This window comes from Mustelus asterias, chromosome 1, assembly GCF_964213995.1.
Source record: "Mustelus asterias chromosome 1, sMusAst1.hap1.1, whole genome shotgun sequence".
Lineage (NCBI taxonomy): Eukaryota > Metazoa > Chordata > Chondrichthyes > Carcharhiniformes > Triakidae > Mustelus > Mustelus asterias.
Window position 1 is genome coordinate 113127211 of NC_135801.1, and position 18883 is coordinate 113146093.

The window sequence follows — 18883 nt, forward strand, 5'->3', positions numbered from 1 at the left end:
TATGCCTTCTTTACAACCTTGTCTACTTGAACTGCTGCCTTTAGGAACCTGTGTACTTGCACACCAAAATCTCTCACTTCATCTATCCCTCTTAGCATATTCCCATTTATTGTGTATTCCCTATAATTGTTTGACATCCCTAAATGCATTACCTCACATTTCTCTATGTTAAAATTCATCTGCCACTTTACCACCCACTCCACCAACACATCTATATTGCGTTGGAGATTACAGCTATCCTCTGCACTATTCACTACTTGACCAATCATTGCCTCATCTGCAAATTTTCCAATCATGAATCCCGCCCCTCCAACATTCACGTCCAAATCGTTAATATATAATATATATACAGCAAGAGCCCCAACACCGAGCCCTGTGGAACACTACTTGAAACAACTTTTCATTCACAAGGACATCCATTAACCCTTTGTTTCCTGTTACTAAGTGAACTTTTTATCCAGTTTGCCACGTTATCCTGTATCCCATGAGCTTTACTTTACCAATAAAGGTAGCTGTGTTCAAAGCAATGTGGACTATAATCCATAAAAGGTTACATAGGAAAAGTTGTAGTCGGGATCATTATTGAACTATTCTGTTACAATAACTGCAGGTTATCTAAATAAACAGGGACATTGTTGAAGTAATACTTTCCACTGAAGGTTAAACATTAAGTATCCTTTGAGCAGCCAACCAATTTTGTTGCCACATGATTTTTGTGCAAAATGTTTACTAAGTACTCAAGTATTATTACTATTCGAGGGCAAACCTTTGGAACAAAACTTCACCACAAAAACAACATTCCCATTGTTCAAAAGAACAGACTTTACAACAAACTGTTATTGTCTCTTCTACGATAGAAGAACTTCCAATGAAAAAACATAGGACAGAGCAGCACAGGACTAGTAATCCAGAGGCCTGCATCCAGAAACATGGGGCAGAATTTTACAATATCCTATTTGCTGGGTTTGGATGCTGGGGCGGCAAGTAAAATTTCCCGGGTGGCTTTCCTGATGCCTTCCTGCCCAAAATATTACGGTTGGATGAGGTGGGGCGACCAGCCTGCCCTCGAAATTGAGGTGGTTGTGGCCAGTTAAGGGACGTTTCCTGCCCAGTGCTGAGAGGAGGAGTTCAAGGCAGAGAGAAAGCCCAGCAAGCCTGGGCTTTTTCTCTGCCTTGACAAAGGATCATCCAGACTCAAAACATTGCTCTATTCTCTCTCCACAGATACTGTCAGGCCTGCTGACCATTTCCAGCATTTTCTGGGATTGTTGCAAAATCCCATCTGATTCACTAATGTCCTTTAGTGAAGGAAATCCTTACCCTGTCTGGTCTGTGGGTAACTCCTGAGAAGGTCTAACAACAAGTCAAGTAAGCCACCCAAGAAGTTTTCAAAAAGCATTGAGACTATTGCGTCATATTGCATCAAATCCATCATTTCTCATACTCCCATTTTAGGAAATGATGAAGTCTTTAGCAGAGACTGAATGGTTTCTCAGAGACAAAAGGAACAAAAACATAAATTCACCTCGTTCTCTTCTAAGGTACGGTTACAAATCTTATTGTAATGAGATGATACATTAGTGTTACCACAGAACTGGGACTTGACTCTTCACTAACATTTACGGGAGAAAACAATAAATACATAAATAAAATATGACATTCTTGGGAATTTACATTAAACATTTAGTAATATTGTTATTGAACTGTATTTTACAAAGCAGTTCCATTTAAAAATATTGCCTTAAATTTAATATAACATTTAGGATTCTGGAAGTGCCCCAGCTGGGTGACATACCTATGTAATCTGGTTGCCTTGGGGGAGAAACTCAAACAGAATCCCAATGAAATAAAGTGACAGGTTTCACACCTTTCCACACTGCCTCACATTAGATATTTTTCAGACTCAGAGGAAGAGTAGATCTGCTGTGAAGGCGCAGAAATGTTTTGTATCAACAGCCAAAAAGGATGCTTGTGAGAGTTTATTTTCCATTCAAAAGAAAGGGATGGAACAGACAGGAATTTTGGAGATTTCAGGAACAAGGAGTCGCTGAAGTGGGCCTGGCATGGGAGGGAAAAGTGAGCCTGCTGTAAAACTGGGAATTGCTTTGGACTTGTTCCAGCAATTTTACTATCTGTCAGAAGTTTGTCACAGTAAGAAGTCTCACAACACCAGGTTAAAGTCCAACAGGTTTATTTGGTAGCTTTCGGAGCGCTGCTCCTTCGTCAGGTGAGTGGGAGATCTGTTCACAAACAGGGCATATAAAGACACAAACTCAATTGTCCAACGCCGGCATATCCACATCAGAAGTTTGTCACACAGTGAAAGGGGTTGTAAGACCTATTGCGACTGCATCAGTTAGATAATGCGAAAGTACCTTTTCTTCAGTTTGTTGTGTGTGGTGACTTGTAATTAATGTTTGATCTATGTTTATTTTAGTTTATTTGTTACAGCAAAGTCTCAAAAAATGAAATTTTGTCCATTAGTTTATTTCCATTAATCATGCAGGAAATTCATCTTCTTTTAAAAATTATCGATCTCCACGCAGATCATAATAACATAAATTTTTTAAAGATTTTTAAAAGCAACCATGGATTGGTTAATGTTCCCTGGTTTTTGAGAAAAAAAGGAAAATAAATTACCCTTTTGATTTTGTACTTGACCGCGGCCGATATTCATAGGATTCATCTTCTGTTCCATTCTGCCGCCTGTACCAATCAAACAAGGTGCGAAGTAGAGAGGGGAGACAGTGTTCTGCTACTGAGCTCATAGAGCTAATCACCTGCAAAACACGAATAAAACAACTTTCAAGACTAAAAACATCCAAAGGTCTGTGCTCTTGAAACGACAAAATGAACCATTCTTATTCTCAGCGCAATCAAGATCATTTGCCTTGACCATAAAACCATAACATATAGGAGCAGAATTAGGCCATTCGGCCCATCAAGTCTGCTCCACCATTCAATCATGGCTGATTTGATTCTCAACCCTTCTCCTGCCTTCTCCCCATAACCTTTGATCCCCTTATTGATCACGGATTTATCTATCCCCATCTTAAAGACACTCAATGACCTAGCCTCCACAGCCCTTTGTGGCAATGTGTTCCACAGATTCACCATCCTCTGACTGAAGAAATTCCTCCTCATCTCAGTTTTAAAGGAGCGTCCCTTCACTCCGAAGCCCTCGTGTTCTTGTCTCTCCCACTAGTGGGAACACCCTCTCCACATTCATTCTATCCAGGCCTCTCAGTATCCTGCAAGTTTCAAATAGATTCCCCCCTCATCCTTCTAAAATCCATCGAGTATAGACCCAGACTCCTCAACCGCTCCTCATATGACAAATCCTTCATTCCCCAACCCAACACGAATCTGCAGTAGTTTCTTTATGCATTAATTTTTAAAATATTTCTCAATGAATACTGAGACTGGCACTCAGGAATCCTCACAGCTGGCTTGGAGCCCATTGTAGTAAGGAAGATTTATTTCGAAGTCGAATCATAGAATCAAAGATTCCTACAGTGCCGAAGGAGGCCATTCGGCCCATCGAGTCTCCACCAACCACAATCCCACCCAGGCCCTATCCCCATAATCTTATGCATTTACCCTAACGAGTCCTCTGACACTAAGTGGCAATTTAGCATGGCCAATCCATCTAACCCACACATCTCTGCACAGCGGGAGGAAACCGAGGCACCCGGAGGAAACCCACGCAGACACAGGGAGAATGTGCAAACTCCACACAGACCGGGAATTGAACCCGGGTCCCTGATGCTGTGAGGCAGCAGTGCTAGCCACTGTGCCACCATGCTGCCTCTTTTATTTATTCTTCGATACGAGTATCTCTCTCAAGGTTGGCATGTTATCAGTAATCACATTGCATAATGAAACAGATTGCATACAAACCACTTTGCGACATTTTAGAGATATATTGGTGAATAAATGCATGTATTTCCCATCCTTAACAAATGAAAGGCTTGGTAGACCAAGTTGGAGGATAGTTAAGTGTCAACTGTGTTCCACTGGACTGGAACTTATATTCATGCGCCACGGGATAAGGACTGCAGCTTTCCTTTCCTAAGGACATTACTGAACCAGTTGGCTTTTTATGACAATTGAACAATTTATTCTGGTCACTCATACCAGCTTTTTATTTCCAGATTTTCTTTAAATTTAAATTTCCAAACCTCGTGGCAGGATTCATTGAATATTAGTCCAGGCCTCTTGATTATTAGTTTAGTAACATAATCACTAGTAAAATAAAATAATTGTGGATTACTTGAAGTGGGTGTACTCTTTATATTTGAATGACTATGTGGCCAAATTCCGCTCCAACTCCATTTTCAGGTTTGCTGATGACACCACCGTAGTGGGTCAGATCTCAAACAATGATGAGAAAGAGTACAGGAATGACATAGAGAATCTGATGAACCAGTGTGATGACAATAATCTCTCCCTCAATATCAGTAAAACAAAGGAGATAGTCACTGACTTCAGGAAGCATAGTGGAGGACATGCCCCTGTCTACATCAACGGGGATGAATTGGAAATGGTTGAGAGCTTCAAGTTTTTAGGTGTCCAGAACACCAACAACCTGCCCTGGTTCCTCCACGCCATGGTATAATTAAGAAAGCCCACTAACGCCTCTACTTTCTCAGGAGGCTAAGGAAATTCGGCGTGTCCACTACAACTCTCACCAACATTTAAAGATACACCATTGAAAGCATCCTTTCCAGATGCATCACAATTTGGTATGGCTCCTGCTCTGACCAAGACTGTAAGAAATTACAAAGGGTGTGAACGTAGCCCAGTCCATCATGCAAACCAGCCTCACATCCATTGACTCTGTCTACATTTCCCGCTGCCTCAGAAAAGTAGTCAGCATAATCAAGGACCCCACGCAACCTGGACATACTCTCTTTCATCTTCTTCCGTCAAGGAAAAGATATTAAAGTCCGAGATCACATACCAACCGATTCAAGAACAACTCCTATCCTGCTGCCATCAGATTTTTGAATAGACCTACCTTATATTAATTTGATCTTTCTCTACACCCCAGCTTTGACTGCAACACTATATTCTGCACCCCTCCTTTCTTTCTCCCCTATATATTCTATGAACAGTATGTTTTGTCTGTATAGCACACAAGAAACAATACTTTTCACTGTATACCAATACATGTGACAATAATAAATCAAATCAAATCAAATCAAATCAAGGAAAAATAAAGTGCCACAAAACTTAATGTATAATTTAGAATCTGGTCATCAAAATTTGTGAGCCAGGTATGTAAACAGTTCAAGTTTCACTCTGCATTGTAAGCAGACACATGGATTTAACTCCTGAGCCCCTCTCTCATTACCCACACCTGACACTGTTCTCTCTTTGTAAATTAGCTCTTTCAACCATTACATTGTATTCAAATACTTTCTCAGATGCACAAGGCCTACCTCAAGTAGTTCAACTCAAATTACTGGATAATTAAAACTGCACTAAAGAAATTTTGAATTCTGTTTGTTCCAACTGCTCATCAGTTGCAAAAGTAAATCTTTGAATTATCAAAAGCTGGTCACATTTACTTATCAATGCAATGTCTTTAATTATTTTATTTGTCTGATCGGTTGGTTCCTCTGGATTTGGTCTCCAATGTAGGTGGAACTATGCTTGCTTACCCATGAGATCTTACAGTTGCATTTTGACGATTGCAGAAACCGAAGCTTCAAAATGATTTGCAAAGCTGGTGCCTTTGCTCCTCTATGACTGGATTCCCCTCACTTTAAACTTGACCCCGACTCACTTTCACATTCCCAATCCCCAGCCATACCTGCCTCCTGTCTCAATCCCCAACTAACCTTGAGTCCCTCGACGTTCTTTATACCTTTACAATCAATACTGAGTCTGGCTCACGGCAACTCTAGAGCTCGGCCAGGGGTTGATCTGTAACTCAGGGGAATTATTTCCAAGTGCTTCATTATTGTAAAGTAGATTGAGACAACTGGAAATGCAAGTTATTACTTTTCAAAGATTTTTCCCAAGAAATCATTTCTAAAGAAAACTATATCTTAAGTAAGCACTTAGTTTTATTTTGATTAATTCAGGTCATAATTCCAAGTCATTGCTTAGTTAATTAATTTAAGAAGTTCTTCTTCTCCATCCAAAGAGCCATTTGAGTCACAGCCACACATGCACCTGTTCTTTTGTCCTCTGCTCTCTCTCCTGCTGCCAAACCATTCCCTTCCTTCTCTTTCCACCTGCCCTCGGAAATCATCCTGTGAAATCTCCCACAAGAATATATTAAAATCACAGTAAGTTAAATATTGCCCCACTCCCTGGGGCTTGGAACTCGGTCCTCAAGGGGATTCAAGTAGTTGACATTTCAACCTATGAAGCTGAAAAGGGAGCAACTATGGGCTAGTTGAGCACAGATTGCATTACAATCAGGTCCAACCTGATCATCACTACACCTTCCAGAAAAGGAAGTGGGAGACAAGGATCAGAGGGAAACGCCAAGATAGCAATCGGATTTGGAAGCTGAATACATTTTTTAACAGTATCTCACAGCCTCTCTCTTGTGTTCTCATACTCAGCAGCCACATTCCCTACCTCCCTCCCCAACAGTGCTCCCATACCGGCAAATACATTGCCCGCCTTCTTGCTGCTGCTCCCACAGCAAATATCCACAAACCCTAGGATGGTCCAAGCTGCTATCCAGCTTGTTCTTAATTATATGATCATAGGACAGAAACATAGACATTAAAAAGTAGCCTCATTGGCCCTGGATTTATAAGAGGGAAGCTGGCTATGGTTCCTGCACCTGGTAGCAATCCAGTGATCCCTGCTGGAATTGTACACACATGGAAATGACAACATTGGCTTCAAATACGATGCACATGGGATCAAGGACCCCGCAGCTTTTATTTAATAATTCACTGCATCTGCTTTATTAATTGCTGCTTTATAAGGACTGCATATTGCATACCAAGTTCATTAGCCCCAAAACCCTACCAACTTCATCTTAAGAGAAGTTACTTCAACAAGAGTTCACAGAAAATGTCACTCATTGGTCTTTTCAATATATAGTGTCGAACTCTTTACTTTATTGAATTCCATCAGCCCTTGCTCTGGCCATGAATAGGCTTCTGTTTCATGTTGGCGATTTGAGGGGATCAATTTAATACCTCTCCATCTTTGGTAAAATTTGCAAAACTGACCAATTTGCATTCAATTTCTCAATCAGGGCATTATGACGTTTTAGAAACTGTAGCATCATCAGCCAAATTCCATCAACCTAACAAATGCCTTTTAACAAATGTTCATTTCTATATTTCTTTCAGCTAATTTACTTTATTGCTCTTACCTTGGAATACCAATTTACACTAGTGCAGCAGTCTTTCATGCAAACCTTTGTCAAAGGCATAGAAATTTAATTATACCATTTCAAGATAGAATCACAGAATTATTATGGCACAGAGATCATTTGGCCCAGCATGTCTGCACTGGCTCTCCAAACGAGCATCATGACTTAGTGCCATTCTCCTGCCTTTTTCCTGTACCTTTGAACATTATCTGAACATAAACAATCACCTAATGCCCTCTTGAATGCTTTGATTAAACCTGCCACAACCACGCCTCCAGGCAGTGTATTCTAGAGCCGAATTACTCGTATGACAAAGTTTTTTCTCTCATCACATTTGCTTCTTTTGCAAATCACTTTAAATTTGTGCCCTCTTGTTCTTGATCCTTTTACGAGCAGGAGCAGTTTCTCCCTATCTACACTGTCCAGCCCCCTCAGGATTTTGAACATCTCTATCAAATCTCCTTTTAACCATCTTCTCTCCAAGGAGAACAATCACACCCTCTCCAATCTGTCCTCATAACTGAAGTTTCTCATCCCTGGAACCATTTTTATAAACCTATTCTGCACACTCTCCAATGCGTTCACGTCCTTCCAACGGTATGGCACCCAGAAATGTACACAATACTCCAACTGAGGTCTAATTAGTGTCATAAGGCCATAAGACATGGGAGCAGAATTAGGCCACTCAGCCCATCGAGTCTGCTCTGCCATTCAATCGATGATTTTTTTCTCATCCCCATTCCCTTTTCCCCATAACCCTTGATCCCCTTATTAATCAAGAACCTATCTATCTCTGCCTTAAAGACGCTCAATGACCTGGCCTCCACAGCCTTCTGCGGCAACGAGTTCCACAGATTCACCACTCTCTGGCTGAAGAAATTCCTCCTCATCTCTGTTTTAAAGGATTGTCCCTTTAGCCTGAGATTGTGCCCTCTGGTTCTAGTTTTTCCTACTAGTGGAAACATCCTCTCCACGTCCACTCTATCCAGGCCTCGCAGTATCCTGTAAGTTTCAATAAGATCCCCCCCTCATCCTTCTAAATTCTAACGTGTACAGACCCAGAGTCCTCAACCGTTCCTCATACAACAAGCTCTTCATTCCAGGGATCATTCTTGTGAACCTCCTCTGGGCCCTTTCCAAGGCCAGCACATTCTTCCTTAGATATGGGACCCAAAACTGCTCACAATACTTCAAATGGGGTCTGACCAGAGCCTTATACAGCTTCAGAAGTACATTCCTGCTCTTGTATTCTAGCCCTCCCGACATGAATGCTAACATTGCATTTGCCTTCCTAACTGCCGACTGAACCTGCACGTTAACCTTAAGAGAATCTTGAACAATGACTCCCAAGTCCCTTTGTGTTTCTGATTTCCTAAGCATTTTCCCATTTAGAAAACAGTCTATGCCTCCGTTCCTCCTTCTAAAGTGCATCACCTCACATTGTATTCCATCTGCCACTTCTTTGCCCATTCTCCTAACCTGTCCAAGTCCTTCTGCAGCCCCCTGCTTCCTCAATACTACCTGTCCCTCTACATACCTTTGTATCATCTGCAAACTTAGTAATAGTTCCTTCAGTTCCTTCCTCCAAATCATTAATGTATATTGTGAAAAGTTGTGGTCCCAGCACTGACCCCTGAGGCACACCACTAGTCACCGGCTGCCATCCTGAAAAAGACCCTTTATCCCCACTCTCTGCCTTCTGCCAGTCAGCCAATCCTCTATCCATGCCAGGATCTTACCATTAACACCATGGGCACTTAACTTATTTAATAGTCTCCTATGCGACACCTTGTCAAAGGCCTTCTGGAAATCGAAATAAATCACGTCCACTGGTTCTCCTTTATCTAACTTCTTTGTTACCTCCTCAAAGAACTCAAACAGATTTGTCAGACATGACCTTCCCTTGACAAAGCCGTGCTGACTCAGTCCTACTTTATCATGCATTTCCAAATACTCTGCGATCTCATCTTTAATAATGGACTCTAAAATCTTGCCAATGACCAAAGTCAGGCTACCCAGCCTATAATTCCTCGTCTGCTGCCTCCTTCCCTTCTTAAACAGCGGTGTTGCATTAGCTACTTTCTAGTCCTCTGGTATCCTCCCTGCCTCCAGTGATTCCTGAAAGATCACCACCAATGCCTCCACAATTTCCTCAGCTATCTATTTTAGAACCCTGGGATGTAGTCCATCCAGTCCAGATGATTTATCCACCTTCAGACCTTTCAGTTTCCCCAAAAAACTTCTCCTTAGCGATGGCCACTACACTCACCTGTGCCGCCTGACTCTCCTGGAGCTCTGGCAACCCACTGATGTCTTCCACCGTGAAGACTGATGCAAAGCAACTATTCAGTTCCTCTGCCATTGCTTTGTTTCCTATTATTACTTCTCCAGCCTCATTTTCCAGTGGTCCAATGGCTATTTTTGCCTCTCTCTTATCTTTTATATATTGAAAAAAAACTCTTCCTCTCTTCTTTTATATTACTAGCTAGCTTACGCTCATGTTTCATCTTCTCCCCCCTTATTGCTTTTTAGCTGTCCTCTGCTCGCTTTTAAAGGCTTCCCAATCCAATGGCTTCCCACTAATCCTTGCCATTTTGTATGCTTTTTCTTTTGCTTTTATGCTGTCTTTGACTTCCCTCATCAGCCATGGATGCCTCGTCCTCCCCTTAGCATGTTTCCTCCTCCTTGGGATGAATTTCTGTTGCGCCTCCCGAATAACTCTCAAAAACTCCTGCCATTGTTGTTCCACTATCTTCCCTGCTAGGCTCCCTTTCCAATCAACTCATGCCAGCTCCTCCCTCATGTCTTTGTAGTTACCTTTATTTAATTGTAATACCATTACATCTGATTCCAGCTTCTCCCTCTCAAACTGCAGGGTAAATTCTATCATATTGTGGTCACTGCTCCCTAAGGGTTCCTTCAGCTTAAATTCCCTAATCAAGTCTGCCTCATTACACATCACCAAATCCAGAATGGCCTGTTCCCTAGTGGGCTCTGTCACAAGCTGCTCCAAAAAACCATCTCTTAGACATTCCACAAATTCCTTTTCTTGGGATCCACTACCTACCTGATTTTCCCAGTCCAGCTGCATATTGAAGCCCCCCATGATTATTGTAATATTGCCTTTTTTATCTCCTGATTTATTTTCTGCCCCACATCCTGACTACTGCTAGGAGGCCTGTACATAACTCCCATCAGGGTCTTTTTACTTTAGCAATTCCTCAACTCTACCCATGGAGATTCTATGCCTTCTGATCCTATATCACTTCTTGCTATCGATTTAACTTCATTTCTTACTAACAATGCAACCCCGCCCCCTTTGCCCATCTGCCTGTCCTTCCGATAGAACACACATCCTTGGATATATAGATCCCAGCCCTGATCCCTTTGCAGCCACGTCTCTGTGATGCCCACAACATCGTACTGGCCAATTTCAATGTGCACAACAAGCTCATTTACCTTGTTCCGTATACTGCGCGCATTTAGGTACAATACCCTCAGTCCTGCAGTGACCATCTCCCTTCTCAAACTTGTCACCCTTTTTGCTCTGCCTGAGGTTAGATTCCTGCCACCTTCTATACTCTCTGTTCTATTAGAATCATAGAGGTTTACAGCAGGGAAACAGGCCCTTCGGCCCAACTTGTCCATGCCGCCCTTTTTTTAAAAACCCCTAAGCTAGTCGTAATTGCCCGCATTCGGCTCATATCCCTCTATACCCATGTAACTATCTAAATGCTTTTTAAAGGACAAAATTGTACCCGCCTCTACTACTACCTCTGGCAGCTTTTTGCAGAAACTCACCATCCTCTGTGTGAAAAAAATTGTCCCTCTGGACACTTTTGTATCTCTCCCTTCTCACCTTAAACCTATGCTCTCTAGTTTTAGACTCCCCTACCTTTGAGAAAAAATATTGACTATCTAGCTGATCTATGCCCCTGATTATTTTATAGACTTCGATAAGGTCACCCCTCAGCCTTCTACACTCCAGAGAAAAAAGTCCCTGTCTATCCAGCCTCTCCTGATAACTCAAACCATCAAGTCCCGGTAGCATCCTAGTAAATCGTTTTGGCACTCTTTCTAGTTTAATAATATCCTTTCTATAATAGGGTGACCAGAACTGTACACAGTATTCCAAGTGTGGCCTTACCAATGTCTTGTACAACTTCAACAAGACATCCCAACTCCTGTATTCAATATTCTGACCAATGAAACCAAGCATGCTGAATGCCTTTTTCACCACTCTGTCCACCTGTGACTCCACTTTCAAGGAGCTATGAACCTGTACCCCGAGATCTCTTTGTTCTGTAACTCTCCCCAACGCCCTACCATTAACTGAGTAAGTCCTGCCCTGGTTCAATCTACCAAAAGGCATCACCTCGCATTTATCTAAATTAAACTCCATCTGCCATTCGTCAGCCCACTGGCCCAATTGAGCAAGATCCCATTGCAATCCAAGATAACCTCCTTCACTGTCCACTATGCCACCAATCTTGGTGTCATCTGCAAACTTACTAACCATGCCTCCTATTTTCTCATCCAAATCATTAATATAAATGACAAATAACAGGGGACTCAGCACTGATCTCTGAGGCACACTGCTGGTCACGGGCCTCCAGTTTGAAAAACAACCCTCGACAACCACCCTCTGGCTTCTATCATCACGCCAATTTTGTATCCATTTAGCTACCTCACCCTGGATCCTGAGAGATTTAACCTTATGCAACAACCTAACAGCGGTACCTTGTCAAAGGCCTTGCTAAAGTCCATGTAGACAACATCAACTGCACTGCTCTCAACTACCTTCTTGGTCACCCCTTCAAAAAAACTCAAATTTGTGAGACATGATTTTCCACTCCAAAGCCATGCTGACTGTCCCTAATCAGTACTTGCATCTATTATGTGGTCTGGAAACTTTATTAACCTCTCCTGAGCCCTCAGCTCCATAACCTGCACTTCTACCCTCCCCTTTAATTTAGATTTTCTAATTATCCATACAAGTGAAACACCCCCCCCCCAAAGCCCTATCTACAACCCTAGTTACAGAATTCACCAGGACTCTGGTCCCAGCACAATTCAGATGAAGACCATCCCATCGGAACAGGTCCCCTCTTCCCCAATGCTGGTGCCAATGTCCCATGAATTCAAACCCAGAGATTATTACCTTTTTGGTTCTGCTTTTTAATTTAGCTCCTAGCTGTTCATACTCCCTTAGCAGAACCTATCCTGTATAAATTCAGCATAAGCTCCTTGCTTTTGTACTCTGCCCCTATTAATAAAGCCCAGAAAACTATACACTTTATTAACTGCTCTCTTCACCTGTTTTCTCACTTCTAATGATCTATCCACCCAAGTCCCTCTGTTCCTTCATCCCTTTAAGAATTTTACCTTCAGTTTATATTATTTCTCCATGCTCTTCCTCCCCAAAATGCATCCCCTCTTTGCATTGAACTTCATCTGCCATCTACCTGCCCACTTCACCAACTTGCCTGTATCATTTTGAAGTTCTACACTGTTCTCAATTCATAATCCACATAAACGGTCATTTGCTTAAAAATAAGTTGTGCTGGTTGAACAAAACTGATCTCTCTTTTCCGAAGTTGTACTGGCTACTTACTGAGTTAATCTTCAAATTCGTTCCTGAAAAAATAGTTTCAATATTTATCGTTACTGATATAAAACTTCAGAGACCCGGGGGTCTCTTGTGATTTCTTTCAAATATGAGTACTATGTCAGTTTGTTTCCAATCTCAAGGGACCTGGCCAGCATTCATCAACATCTTCCAACAATTCACAAATTTCACCCTGCATATCTCTTGGGATTGCTAAGTTCCTGTTAACACTATCTTGGACACCTTCACATCGATGTCAAAGCTATGCTGATTGTCACCAATAACGTAAGACATGCTTGCAGTTTATTTCCTTTTCAAAACTAATAAAAGTAGTTGGTAAGTTTTAATGATTTTATATTCATTGGTATTTTCATTGCTGATAGACTATTAACTTTTTATCTTCTAAATATTTTCGACTTTCTCACAACTAGGAGACAACACAAATATTTCCACCCTGGAGCCCAGCATATCAGTACAAAGGCATTTCCAATCATTTTCAGCAAGTAGTGGCAGTTGCAGAGATTAGTAGTCCCAAGTAAGGAGAAAACATAGATAGCAGACCAAAGCAAGTGGCTGTGGGGCTGGAGGAACTTTACAAGATAGGGAGGAACAAAGCCATGAAGGGATTTCAACACAAGGACAAGAATTTTAAATTGGAAGCAATGTGTGTTTGAAATCAATGTAGGTCAGAAATAAAGGAGTGATGGGTGAACAGTCCTAGATAAAGGATTAGAAATGAGCAGCAGAGCTTGGGATGAGCTTTCCCTTTATGAAGGGTGGAAAGCCAGTCAAGATAGGATTGCAACAGCAGAGTTTGGGGGTGATATGCACATGAATGAAGGTTAAGGCAGTGGCCAAGTTGGGTGATACTATGGAAGTAGGAGTAGGATGTCTTTGTGAAGCAAAGGATAGGGACTCAGAAACTCAGCTGGGGTAATGGTGGGAGTTCAGATAATGCATTGCGGATGTGAACAGTCTGATTCGACCTGAGATAGGTACTAGGAAGGAATATGGAATAATTGCAAAAATGGCAAGGACCAAAGAGGATGACATCATTCTTCCCAACTGGAAGTAATTATGACTCATCCAAGACTGGAAATCAGCTAAGAGGTTTGACAACACAGAAGCATATCGCGGTCACAAGAGCTGGTGAAGAAATAAGAGCTGGAAGAGGAGGTGTCAAAGAATTGATCCTAAGGAAATGTCAAAGATAACCTCAGGAATGCAAAGATAAACCATTCAGTGTCGTAACAGGAGCAGAAACCTGCTCGAGTTTTTCAAACATTGAACAGTGGGAAAGAAAGACATGAATTTAGGAATGCACAACAATTCAGGAACTTTGGGGCAGAAAAGGTTGAAGATGGGGCAGTGGCTTACTAGAACAGAGAGTCAAGGGTTTTCTGTGAGTTCAGGTTGCTAATATTTATAGGGAACAGTACATGAGAAAATGGAACCATTTACAATGTCACCTAGCATGGAAGCCAGAAAGGGATTTTTTGGTGGTTATCAGTTAAATAGGATTGGAATTGATTGAGCAAGAATTGGTCTTGTAGACAAGATACACTCAGAGGGCTTGACAAAAGTAAAAGGAGAAATTGGAGATGGATGCAGATTAGGGCACGAGAAGCCTAAAGGATGGTTTCACTTACTGGGCAAGGCAGCAGCAAGGGCAACCGAATGGATTGCCTCAATCTTAACAACAAGATCCATGAGGGCTTCATGCTTGCTAGAGCTGAACATGGAGAGGGCAAAAGAGGGGTTTAAGGAAACCCGGGTGTTCTGGTTTCCTCCCACAGTCAGAAAGACGTGCTGGTTAGGTGCATTGGCCATGCTAAATTCTCCCTCAGTGTACCCGAACAGGTGCCGTAGTGTGACGACGCGGGGATTTTCACAGTAATTTCCTTGCAGTGTTAATGTAAGCCTACTTGTGACATGAATCAATACATTGAAACTTAAACAGTTTGCAATGCTAAAGAGACTGGCAGTTAATTTTGCTTTGCATAGTGAGCCTGAAGTACTGGGTGATTTTGGCAAGAGAGAGGTGCCTAATGTTACATTGTTTCTGCAGATACCCTCAGAAATAAAACTGACAAAATCTATTCTGTTCAGTTTGTCGGTTTCAAAGACTCCAAGGAGCATCAAGCGTTTGATTATGGTGCAAAAAGATTCAAGAATTTCAACTTGATCTTGTCTGAGCTAGTCATGCATTACTCAAATATAGCCTTTTGTTCTAGAAATTGCATATATTAATATTTTATGAAGCAATCATTGAATGGATGAATTGTACAATACCATTCCTCGTACTCAATTTCCTTTCAGTTTGACTATTTTACACTGTCAAGCTTTTTAATTTTTCATGGCTATGATACAATTCACTAAATTCTTCCTGGAGAAGGCTTTCAACTTTGCTTAAATAGAAATAACAATAAGGTCTGGAATGCAGTGCATGAGAGAATGATGGAGGCAGGAACGTGCAAGGTTATGGAGAGGAGGCAGGGGAATAGCACTAGGTGAATTGCTCCTCGGTGAATGGCCTCCTTCTCTGCTGTAACAGTTTTGTGATTCTCTAAGTGCGCTGCTCAGTTTACAATTGCACAGTTCACATCAGGAAGGCCCTGAGATCACTCTCCTCCAATATGGAGTTAATTGGTCTCAGTTAAGGCAAGGCCATGATAAATGGCTTTAGAATTTCTGTAATATGGAGGGGTGAAAGAACAAGTCAGTTAAGTCTCCTGTTCCTGATCACCATCCCAGTGATTTCATATGTGCAAACAAGGCCAAATGATGGTCCTACTCAACACTGTCACTTTGAATCGCAACGGGCTATAACACAAAATCAAGTCATTTTAGCCCAGCATGTCTGAGAGAAAGATGCACACAAACCAAAACACGAGTGCAAATTTAAATTCAAATACCTACTCAACAAGAGGATTTTCACAGTAACTTCATTGCAGTGTTAATGCAAGCCTACTTGTGACACTAATAATAAGTGATAAACAACATTAATTGTACTGTGGCTTCAAAGACCTGAGTACACGTTGGCACTTTTCCTACTCCATGTTAGTTAATGCTGGCACTCTACTTCCTACCTCATCAACCTACATCATTTCAGATACTGCCCATACCCCTTCAATACAATCCATTTCTTCTCATTCTTCCAAACATGTCAGTCCTATCCACAAAATGATTTCACTTGATCTCACTCTAATCAACCTCACTCTCAATACTAATGACAGCAACTCTACCATTCATACACTGTAGGAGGGGTTTTATGTTTCCTGAGAAAACCCATCTATGTGTACAGCCCATAATTTCTTTACAAGTAACTTTCAGAGCAAAGGAACTAGAGCCAGTCTAGTAGCAATTAGACATGAACAAGAGCTGGAGAAGGATTAAAGAAATATGTGCCCTACCTACTGATATCTTTCAGCAAATCATAACATGCTCACTGGGCATCAAGGTAAAATGCTGTCAGCTGCCATATATGAAGACAGCTTGTGGTAGGAACCAAAACACCAAAACACACTTCTCGACGTATATGAAAAGTTAAAATAACTGAATAGCAAAATGGCTCATTATACTTGGCATTTTGAAGCATTGTTCAGGTATTCCAGTATTACTTCCTATATACTACAGTAATGACTGTGTCATCTTCCTTACAAAGTTAAAATACTGCAGTACATATAGCTTGAATACCAATCAGATTAAATTAAGAAAAACTAATTTTAGGTAGCATAAATTAAACACCAAAATTTTGCATTTTCAAAAGTATCAAAACAAATTATAAAGTATACATGATTATACATACTAGATTGCAAAATAGAAAGTGTTGATTTTGGGAGTATGAATATTTCCTTGGTGTGACAAAAGATCAGTTTTCTTACCTGATCAAACTGTAAATCTTCACCTCTTTGCAATGATCTGGACAATGGTTTCTCCTGAAATACAAATAATGAGAAAAAATAGTGATGACACTGAGGCTTTCAAATAATAAAAATAATTTTCCATCAATAGTACTTGAGGCTATCGGCCTTAAACTACAAAAGGGGAGTCTTTACATTTGGTTCAATGGCAGCAGTTCTCACAAAACATTTTCATTCAGATGGTGCTAAGTTAAAATTCTGACAACTTATCACCATATCAAGTACGAATCTACAAAATACTGTCCAGGAAGACAGGTTTCAGGTCAATGACCTTTCATCAGAATTGTGAAAAGTTAGAAATTTAAAAGGTTTTAGGGGGAGAAGGTGCAAAAAAAGGGCATCCACCCCAAGAATGAAGGGGCCTTCCACCCCATTACAGTCCTTCCCTTTCATCCTTTTCCCATCATCTTCCCTTTCACCTATTTAAAATTTATTACTTTTTTAACTGATTCCATTCCGAATGAAAGGTCATTAATCTTTCCCAGAAATGCTGCCTGACCTACTGGCATTTCCATCATTTTCTGTTTTTATTTCAGATTTACAGTATTTTTGTTTCCCTGAGTTATATCATAATATGACTGTCAGCACTTTTACAATGCAAGCATTAAACAACAAGTCAATTCTAAATCATAGCAGTGAAAAAAAACAGCAGGTGGGATCTTCTTTTAAGCACTGTGCCTTTCAAGACCAGGAAAAATTGTGTTTTTAGTTGATACCTCACTGCCTGAAGTACCAATCTCCCTACACCAACGAGAAGATCAATTCAACAGAAATAAACGCATTCTCAAGAATGAAGGGGCCTTCACTTCAGCATCCAGATTACTGCTCAACAGCAGATTTAAAGGCCAAGAACTTGGAGGTGTGGCATACAGGGAGGAGACAATTAACTGTAATTGAGAATAAATTGACTAGCAACATAGACAGAAGAGGCGCATATTACATTCAGTGCAGAGAAGTGTGATTTCTACAGAAGAGATAAAGACAGGCAATATAAACTAAATGACACAGTTCTAAAGAACTTGTAGGTAAATTGGTCCTGGGGGGTTTATGTGCGTAGGTCTTTGAAGGTGATAGAGCATACTGAAAAATTAGTTAGGAAAGCAAAAGTTATGAATAAAGTACAAAAGCAGGAAAGTTATGTTGAATCTTTATAAAGCACTGTTTATGGCACAACTGGAGTACTGTATTACATTCAGTTCAGACCACCAGGCTTTAGGAATGACGTGAAGGTCCTTCAGAGGGTGTAGAGGATGTTTACCAAAATCCTTCCAGGGATAGGGAATTTTAGCCACAAAATTAGGTTGGAGAGGTTGTGGTTGTTATCCTTGGAGCAAAGAAGATGGGGAGTTTTGATAGACATGTACAAGATTATGACATATTTAGATAGAGAAAGAAATGCTGTTGCATTTCTTTAATGCGCCCTAATCATGTTAAGTTTCTATGAGATCCCCTGTCACTCTTCTAAACTTCAATGAATATAATCTTAACCAACTTGGTCTCTCCTCATATGACAGACCTGCCATCCCAGGAATATGCGAGGCCTGCATAGAGTGGACATGGAGAGGATGTTTCCACTAGTAGGAAAAACTAGAACCAGAGGGGACAACCTCAGGCTAAAGGGACGATCCTTTAAAACAGAGATAGAACATAGAACATTACAGCGCAGTACAGGCCCTTCGGCCCTCGATGTTGCGCCGACCAGTGGTACCAATCTAAAGCCCCTCTAATCTACACTATTCCAATATCATCCATATGTTTATCCAATAACCACTTGAATGCTCTCAACGTTGACGAGTCCACCACTGCTGCAGGCAGGGCATTCCACGCCCTTACTACTCTCTGAGTAAAGAACCTACCTCTAACATCTGTCCTATATCTCTCACCCCTCAATTTAAAGCTATGTCCCCTCGTGCTAGCCAACACCATCCGAGGAAAAAGGCTCTCACTATCCACCCTATCTAACCCTCTGATCATCTTGTATGAGGAGGAATTTCTTCAACC

The 18883-nt window shown here is 41.1% G+C and overlaps 1 protein-coding gene across 18 annotated transcripts in view; it reads right to left on the reverse strand.

Moving 5' to 3' along the window:
• fryl (furry homolog, like) overlaps nucleotides 1–18883 on the reverse strand; it is a 444177-nt gene that overhangs the window by 245599 nt on the left and 179695 nt on the right. For all 18 annotated transcript variants that reach the window (XM_078217183.1, XM_078217182.1, XM_078217179.1 and 15 more), the window contains 2 exons: nucleotides 16844–16897; nucleotides 2641–2780 (listed from right to left, as the gene is read on the reverse strand). In XM_078217183.1, coding sequence (XP_078073309.1) covers nucleotides 2641–2780; nucleotides 16844–16897 — 194 coding nt within the window. The remainder of the gene's footprint in view (nucleotides 1–2640; nucleotides 2781–16843; nucleotides 16898–18883) is intronic.